Source organism: Hydra viridissima, unplaced genomic scaffold, assembly GCF_058129835.1.
Source record: "Hydra viridissima isolate aposymbiotic clone 2 unplaced genomic scaffold, HvirCarnegie_v1 scaffold_16, whole genome shotgun sequence".
Classification (NCBI taxonomy): domain Eukaryota; kingdom Metazoa; phylum Cnidaria; class Hydrozoa; order Anthoathecata; family Hydridae; genus Hydra; species Hydra viridissima.
Window position 1 is genome coordinate 2,144,367 of NW_028324315.1, and position 9,016 is coordinate 2,153,382.

The window sequence follows — 9,016 nt, forward strand, 5'->3', positions numbered from 1 at the left end:
CCAAAAAATTAGTAAAAAAAACCCCAAAAAAACAATTGCTAGGAACTAAAAAATTGAGTTATGATGTTACTAATACCACCAGAAAACTGGAACTAATTGCTTATTAGTTAATTTTTAAGGATTCACTAATTTTTACATCTTTTCCTGAGACATTTTATTTAATTTTTATTGCGAAACTCGCGCACAAATTGTTCGCTTTAATGTCACTCTTTTAAGGTTGATACGGGTGAAGGCATATGTTTAAGATATTTGGTAACTATAAACAATATTTTGGCACTGCATTTTGATTTTAGATTGTCATTCCTAAGATCTTAAAAAAATGTGGATTTTTTTAAATTTCTTTAATCATGAGTTCGGTTGAAAAACTAAGAGATTCCACCAGATTCCATGTTGGTTTTAATCAGTTGCCCGAACTTGCCCCAATTCAATATACAACCTTTTAAAATAAGTCAAATATAAAATTTCATGTTACTTTTTTTTCACATATTTTTCACAATACATTAGCACTGCAGAGGTAATTTGTCATAACTCAAAAGCCAACATTCAAAAACTCATTCTCAAAAAAATCATGTTAAATTTCAAACCTCCAAAAAACAGAAGTTGCATTAATTTACTGTCTACTGCCAATTAAACGTTTAAAAAAAAAACTTTCGTACGAAATAACAACTAACTGCTAATTGCATACATTCAAGAGTTCCTAACTCATTCAAGAGTTCAAGGAATTAATCATGATAATTTACTTGAGGCTCTTCTACTTGAGTTTCGTATATTGGAAAGTGTGACCATGGAACTATTGATGAACCTGAAATGATAAATCTCAAGAAAACTCTATCAATATTTAAATGTAAATTCAAATCTAAATTACTAAAACATTCAAGAACCTTGTCAAGACTTCTGGAACATGAGCAAACCTGGTTAGATAAATAAATAATAGTTAACAGAAAAGATGTTACTGCAGGTCCACGTAGAAAGAATAAGGACTAGGAAGATCTAAGTGAGAGAAGCAAAAGATCGAAGGTAGTAATAAATCAATTGAATTCAAACCAATTCAAAAAGTTGTTTACTCACATAAATGTTAAATATTATCTTTTATAAGGATACCGAATGGGCTGAACATCCTACTGAAGCATTGGCATTAGCTTCAATAAGAAAAGCCTCTAGAGATCCTACCAAGAAAGATTTTTTTTTTTTATGAATAATGCTATAAATCTTGGCAAAAGTTAAAAGCACGGAGGTTTGTTTTCCAATAAAAATGAAAAAAAAAAAAAAATGCCTTGAGCTTTAAATTCAGTGTAATCTTTCCGATGAACAGCATCAAATGATCAGAAATTCATCCAAAATACAGAATGCAGATATCCTTTACTTCATGAAATTAAGAATGAAAGACAGAAATGTTCTCCTGAGGGTGTAGTTCTGACAGAAATATCTGCTTCAACTCCTCTACAGAGCATGTTTAAGCATACTCTGACAAGAATACTAACTTTTACTAAATCCAAAGACTATGAGAGTATTTGCTAAGAGTGCGGGAAGGTTTTGAGGTGTACTTCAATTTAAAGGGGGTTTTGATGGTGTTTCCAAAGTGTGTATAAAATAAAATCTACTAATACAATTATTGACGAGGCCCAAATTAACGAGCAAAATCTTTTTCAGACAGCTATTGTTCCAATTAAATAACCATCATGAAGGAAACATTATGGTTGAATAAGAAGCCCTCACGTACACATCATTATTCTATACATCTCCAATATGAAAAAGAAACGAAAGAGTTGATCAGAAATGAAAATAAACATCTTAAAGCTGAAATGAATGGAATGATCGAGTTTGAGGTAAAGTTCTTCTGCTACAAAGAAGTTGCAGAAGGCAACCTCTGAAAATAATAGTTTCATCAACCGCATTAGTCAAAAATCACAAATCTGAAAATGGAAAACCACTTCCCACTGATGTTTCGTCCTTTTTAATGACAAAACGAAGCTGTTTTTGGTAATAATACTTCTTTCCTTTTTTTTGTTTTGGTTGTAAGATAACCCGGCATTTTGGTTTTTTGAATCTAAACTTTTTATTTTAATTAGTACATGTGTGTGTTTTGGTTTGAGGAAACCCAAATTTTTTATTTTCAAATTTTTTAAATTAATATTTGTGAACGTAAAAGACTCCAGCAAGCATATACGCGTGTGTAGTACGCGCTTTAGATAAATGTAAAGTTTATTTAAAAAATACATGGCTCGTATTTTGTACATGGTATTACATGATATTTAGGATCGAGGAATCCAAATTTTTTTCTTAAATCATTATTTGCGCACGTAAATGGTACTGAGACGCGCACACGCGCCATAATCGCGTCTTGGGTACGTGTAAAACTTATTTTTGTTAACAAATTTAAATTTCCTGACCCAAATATACCAGTGCTTGTATAATTTTTACCGTTTTTTCACCTTTATGACTCACTGTATGTCGTTTTCTGGGTACCTTCAGAGCCAGATAATTCTGATGCAGCTTTGACAGTTTTCTGACACGTAAGTTAACCCGCTGTGTTGGTGTTCTGGCTCGCATCCAATAAATAAATACGTACATATATATATATATATATATATATATATATATATATATATATATATATATATATATATATATATATATATATCTGTATGTATGTGTATATGTATACATTTAACTGAGATACCAATATACGATTTCCAATTTACTCTTTCACCGCCGGCGAGCGAATTTTAGTTCGTCCGAAAGGTTTTAGAGGATTAATGAGCTAATTGGTCGCTTAACAAATACTTTTTTAAAGATTGCATTTCAAAATAAGACCTGGAGAGATGTAAGTCCTGGAGGGATCAAAATGATATCGAGTATAAGTATGTTGTCACACAATGACTCTTTCCAAATGCAAACCAGAACGCATTTTAACAATTTTATTAACCATTAATCATAAGATTTGAAACTTTTATTACAAATATATTTTTTTTTAAAATTAAATTACAAAATATTAAGATTCTTTATATTTTTTACTGCATATTTAATATGACGTCAAACTTAATTATAAAAGTTCCCAATACTTTCCCACTTCAGATGTTTCTTTTATAATATCAACCAATGAAAACTCTTTGAAATATTCCAGACGATGGCTAAAGGTAATTAAATCACTCTACAGATCAACATTGATGTTCAACTGAGAAGTTAATCAGAAGTAAACAAGTCAAGCATTTCAACTTAGTAAAAAAAATGTTACTTACAAATCAGGATGCTCATACTTTCCTTGAGGCACAGGGTGTAACGCTTCATAGGTCCTTTTGTCACCAGATCCATGAATAGCATATGCATTGATTCGACTGACCCCAAATGGCATGTAAGATAAAGGAATTTCTATTCTTCCTTTCCAAGTCATTGATTCATGATCAATTGATGATGTGTAATTTAAAGGTAGTTCATCCTCAAAGTAAAAATAGCTACTATCATGATCAAAACATAGCATATCAAAACAGTTAAGAATATATTTTTACAAAAACAACACAAAAACAAACTAAAAAAAATTAAAAACCAACAAGGAACCTTTATAATGTTTCTGGTACCATTCAATAACAAAACTAAATGCTGACCATGTCTGAAAAATAGAAAGCTGTTTTTTTATTCCTTATTTAAGGCTCGAGTGTACTTTATTCACTCATTACAAAAAGTAAAATCTCTTAAACCCAGTAGATATATGAATCTAAAAAGTTCACAGAAAATAACTCACGGTGAGACTTCCACTTCCAAATACTTTTTGTTTTCAGCTAAGAAGAATATCTCAACAACTATAAAATAAAATTTAGAATTTATCAAAATTTAGAAAAGATAAGACAAGTAGTAGCATATCTGTACAAAGGATGCAAGAGGTATGGATTAATAATGGACAATAAAAAATTACTTATAGAATAAATTAAAGTTTTAAATTAATGATTGGTCTTTAATATGATTTTCATGAGCAACATCATTAAAATAGCATTTAATTTTAATCTATATAGGTAAATACAAGCACTTTTTAAAAAATGCAAATTCATTATGGTCTATTAAATATCAGATCACACCTCTCCGGACATAAAACTAGGTTTGAAAAAATAACCAAAATATATAAGATTGGAATCATCTTAAGAGTCATCTAAAAATAGAAAACTTGCTTTAGAAATACAATTCATTAATTACAAAATATTAGACAAAAAACTTTTGGATTTTGATTAGGGAGATGTTGGAACAATATGAGTAACAGGGCCAGAATTTGGGCTATGCCAAGTGGGCCATGGGTCAGGTCCACTATCTGATAGGAGCTACTATTTGGGTTAACTTTTTTTTTTTAATCTACCTACAAGAATTATTCTTATAGACAGCAGAGAAAGCTCCTATACTATACGCTATGTGTATGAGTAAGACTAAATATTTTTTTGGGGCCACCATTTTTGCTTCAGGGCCTAAAACAATCTGCTATTTGATATATAAACGACTCTAGTTCATAGCTAGTCCCTGTTTTAAATCTTTCTGAGACTATTACTATGTGATTTGTATACCTTTCATTAAACTTAGTTATGGTAGAATTAAATGATAGAATATCATAGTAAAGGAGATTTAACAGTTACTGAGTTCCTTAACATTCATTTATTCCCCAATTAATTCTTTGTGCTTTTCATGGTCTTCCTTGTAGAGCTGGGAGTTTTTTATTCAAATTCTACAAAAGAACATACATATACAAAGTCAGCTGCTTTTTCACTATTGCAGACTTCAAACTTGCCAATTTAAAGGATGATCATGCCCTCGAATACTTTATTTATGACATCTAAATACTCCTTCAATCCAAGCTCTATCAACTAATATTTTTGTAACTATGGTTATTAATCTACATACTTAATAAAAAAATCTTATTTTACCTTAACAAATCAAGGTAATGTTGTTAACCTAAGCTGTTGGGCATAGTTAAGGATATACCACCTGAGGATAATTTCAGTTCATCTTATTTATCTATTAATTTCTTTTTTATTACTGCTTTTGTAACTGGTTATTAACTATAGTTTGTTGGCTTATTCTTAAAGACATTATACACTTGTGACTTTCTTTTTACAGTCAATGATATAAATTATTACAACTTTTATTAGATACAGCTGTAGATTTAGGAAATTCATTTTTAAATTTCTGCCTAAATTATGCTTTTAGGTCCACTTTATCATCATATTTTTGTACATACATGATTATCACTAAAATAATTATAGGCTACCAAATAATAACATTCTTGTGGTGAAGATCATTAAGACAAATAAGGAAGTAAAGGAAGTAAAATAAAGTAAAATAAGGAAGTAAAGGAAGTAAAATTAATTAATGTAAATATTGAAACAATAGGCTGAGAAAGAAATAATTAAGTTAAAAAGAAAGATTAGGCTATGATTAGCATTAACAATTACACTAGCTCACATAATTAGAAATGCACTTTTTTAAAGATACAATGAAGTTATATAAAATTTTCAAATATGACTAAAATATAATAACTAGCTAAATTTTCTTTTGAACTATTATCTTTATTTCATGACTTTTTCACACTTCTTCTTCCTGGTTCTATGTTTAGATGGCTCTTCTTTTGTTAACATTGTATATAGTGAAATGGTTTTCCATGTTAATTTTATACAATACTTATACTGTTTAGGAAAAAGCCCATGTGTGAGATCAGAAAATTTCATTACAGAGTCATCTTTTATTCTAGAGTCAAAAAAAAAGGCTCTGGTATGAAAGATGAGTCTGAAGTAAAATATCTGTGTGTAGTATTTTGGTATATATAAGATATATCAACTTTGGCATATATGTAACAAGATGATAATTGCAAACCTTCATAATCATACAATCTTGGAAATGGATCTCCTGGATGGCCATTTGGTGCTGATGGATCATTAAAAAACTTTGCAGATACATCAGCTACAATAAACTTATTGTTTGATTTGTAAGTAAAAACTATTTTAGTAGGATCGTGCTTAATTGGTTTGCTATCCCATTCAGAGTTTATAACATACTCCATAGCAAGTTCACCTGTAAAAGAAAGTTAGTTGAATAGCCCTAACGCAGTTAACAAAATATATTAACAGTGTTTACAAAACCATCGTTTGCGTGTACATGATTTTAAGCTTGGCTTACGTGAAAAACAAAATAAATAACAATATGTACATATTATATTTTGTTATCAGACGCTCACTGTTAAATAATTGCAGCAACACAACTCTTTGTAACTTTATTTCCAGGCAGAAGATCTGTTAAAAGCCGAAAAATATCAATACTAAATTATAAGAAATATATCCGAATTGAGCTCAAAGTACTACTTTATTTATTTAAAAGGATTATATAATTTTAATGCCATGTTATTATCATCGAATAGCCTCTGTCTTTGAACTAATATAACGCATACTATCTTAAATTTTATTACAGAAAAAAATAGGGCGAAACTTTACCATTATTATCATAATTCTTGACATTTGAAGTAATTTTTAGAAATTTTTTATTATTTCATTCAGAGAAAATAATTAAGAAAATTTAAACGAAACTTTTAAAACTATATCTACGCCAATTATTAGAGAGATAATCGAATTTGTCAATTACGCTTTTTTGTGAAACTTCAAAAACATTTTTTGGTAATTTTTTTGTGAATTATCTTTAAATAAAATCAAATAAAAACTTATCTCTTTTGTTTTATTATATATTTGTACTTCATTCTTTATTCTACATCTTGATATATATTGTATTATGTATTTAATTTTGTATTTAACTGCTTCATATTTCAAGTTGTTAATTGTAATTAAAAATCTATTTTTAATAATATGGTTTTTATAACGGGCGAGGTCTTCCTTAATTACCAATAAAAGTCGTACATCAGTTGGCGCCCTTACAGAGGTCAGGAAATTCTTTATTTCCAAAAATAGAAAAAAATCTTGATTTTAAATACTGTATAAAAATTGGGGAAAAGTTAAACAAACTGAAAGATCGTTGAATAAACAAAGCTAAACATAAATTTTCTTTCGCAATACCTTGTTCATTTCAATAATAATGACACTGTCTGCCAGAAAGGTCCTTTTTCAGTCTTTTTCTGGACACTATACATGACAGAATATCTTAAGAATTTGGTAACGATATTGAGAATAAACAAATGATTCTTGTACAATTAAACCAAATCTACTCCAATTTGCAATCAAAAAAAAACTTCAATATTATTTTGGATACTTAAAAAAACCTGCTCATTTTTTATGTAAAAATTGGATTTTTTTGAAAGAGTAAACTTTAATGCAAAATTATAGAATTCAAGAAATTTGTATATTTTATCATTCTGAAATAATTTTTTTTGCGCCAACTGAGTTTTTAATCAGAAAAAATGAATTAGTTAGAACAACCTTTTTGTTTTTTTTTACGTAACGTTGATAAAAATTCTTTTTGTTGTCAGTCAATCATTCGGAAAAATAGTTTGGTAACTTGTATGTTATTTATAGAAACTTTCTAAAACAACGTAGTAATACATAAAATAGAAGATATGATTATCAAATCATAATCACTAAATAAAGTTTTTAGCAACAACATGAAGCTTAATTTAATACCGTAAGTTAAATATGACTCACACAAGATGCAAACTTTTTTGAAAAAAGTTCTTTCAAAAATAGTTACAAATTTTTCTTAGAACTTCATTTAAAAATGAGTTTACCAATAAAGGTTTATGTTTATCTTTGATTTTTTGAAAAATTGAATCAAATATGTTAGTAATATATTTTTAGAACTTCCACGGATTTGGGAAAAACATGTCAAGCACAACCCCCCCCCCCCTGTACTTACACATTTTTTCTTGTTATTTACAGCTAATTTTCTTTTGACATTTTTCTTATATAGATTCTATTTCTCGTCGTTAATGTTAATTTTTCTGCTGGCGTCAAAGGATAATGGTAACGTATAGTTACAGTCTTTGCTTGCTCATAAATACTTTGGTAAAAAAACTCTGATTAAAAATTCATTTCATAGTTTTTATGATCACTAAGTTAATATGCTTAGGGAAATAAAGTATAGACACACACAGTGTTTCCCTAAAGTTCGAAAGTATAAAATATTTAAACTCCTTTAAAGTGCACAGCCATCTCCTGACTATCTCAACAGTATCTCCCACAACAACACGAATTTACTAACCAACCTGAATACTCAATTTAACTGACCATTCGCACTGATACTTATGGTTTGAAGTTCTTCGTAAATGTGTCATGAGATGAGACAGCGCCAATAAAACACCGTTTATTGGAATAAATCAATAAAACATTTCGAATGTTGAAGAAATGACCAAAAAAAATAATAGAGCATGATCAAAGTGCTTCACTGAATATTGTTATAAGACTATACATGCATCAATTAAAATGCATGATTGTAAATTTACCTTTTTTAGAGGCACCGACAGACGCTTGTCGTCATCCACTCTTTTTGTGATCTTTTACGTCACCCCCTACTCCTACCCTCTTCTTTGTATTATGTGCGACATGGTAGGAAACCTGAATTAGAAATTAATATTTATGTTACTAATCAGTGTCGGTGATTTTTCGTGCCCATTCTCCTACTCTCCCGAAGAGAAGCAATGGACTCTCTAGAAAAAATTTTTATTTTTCGCATGCACATTTGGAATTATATAATCAATAATAATTTAGAAAAGATTTTTATAGTGTGCTGGTTAATCCGTTCGGAGGTAAATTTATTCCAAGTTTTTTACATAAGCACAAAAGTATTTCACAAAAAGTAACTGTGTTATTAGCATTGAACACATCTTTACCACAAAAAGTGGAAACTCATTTACTATATCATAATACAGTATATGCGTATCATGTAGAGAACTTGATTTTAATATAATTTAGACAAGTGAATAATGTTTAGTTATTGTGACGTCCTAAAATGAAAATGTTTTCATAGAGTATTTTACAGAGTATGTTTTTTTATAGAGTATTAAATTGAACATGTGTTTTTAGATATTACAGACCGAGAATGAGGG

The 9,016-nt window shown here is 29.1% G+C and overlaps 1 protein-coding gene across 5 annotated transcripts; it reads right to left on the reverse strand.

Moving 5' to 3' along the window:
- Positions 1 to 2,990: 2,990 nt before the first annotated feature.
- Positions 2,991 to 6,583, reverse strand: LOC149877299 (UPF0462 protein C4orf33 homolog). 5 transcript variants are annotated; one of them, XM_090073941.1, is made up of 7 exons: positions 6,462 to 6,583; positions 6,209 to 6,263; positions 5,848 to 6,045; positions 3,740 to 3,797; positions 3,556 to 3,607; positions 3,240 to 3,436; positions 2,991 to 3,131 (listed from the first exon to the last, which is right to left on the reverse strand). In XM_090073941.1, exons 1-7 carry the CDS (start codon positions 6,483 to 6,485, stop codon positions 3,044 to 3,046), a joined length of 672 nt encoding a protein of 223 aa, XP_089930067.1. In that variant the 5' UTR covers positions 6,486 to 6,583; the 3' UTR covers positions 2,991 to 3,043. The 5 variants fall into 5 exon arrangements, with proteins under 5 accessions (XP_089930067.1, XP_089930069.1, XP_089930068.1 ...); XM_090073943.1 differs by having other exon boundaries at positions 6,181 to 6,263; XM_090073942.1 differs by having other exon boundaries at positions 6,181 to 6,289; positions 6,462 to 6,528.
- Between the last annotated feature and the right edge of the window lie 2,433 nt (positions 6,584 to 9,016).

Bases quoted from the DNA above. Each gene is read 5' to 3' on its own strand.
- LOC149877299 (XM_090073941.1), bottom strand. From the start codon at position 6,485: ATGTCAAGAATTATGATAATAATG. The intron at 6,264-6,461 runs GTAAAGTTTCGC...GGCTTTTAACAG, and splicing joins CAAGAATTATGATAATAATG to ATCTTCTGCCTGGAAATAAA. The intron at 3,798-5,847 runs GTTTGCAATTAT...TTTATTTTATAG, and splicing joins AAGATTGTATGATTATGAAG to TTGTTGAGATATTCTTCTTA.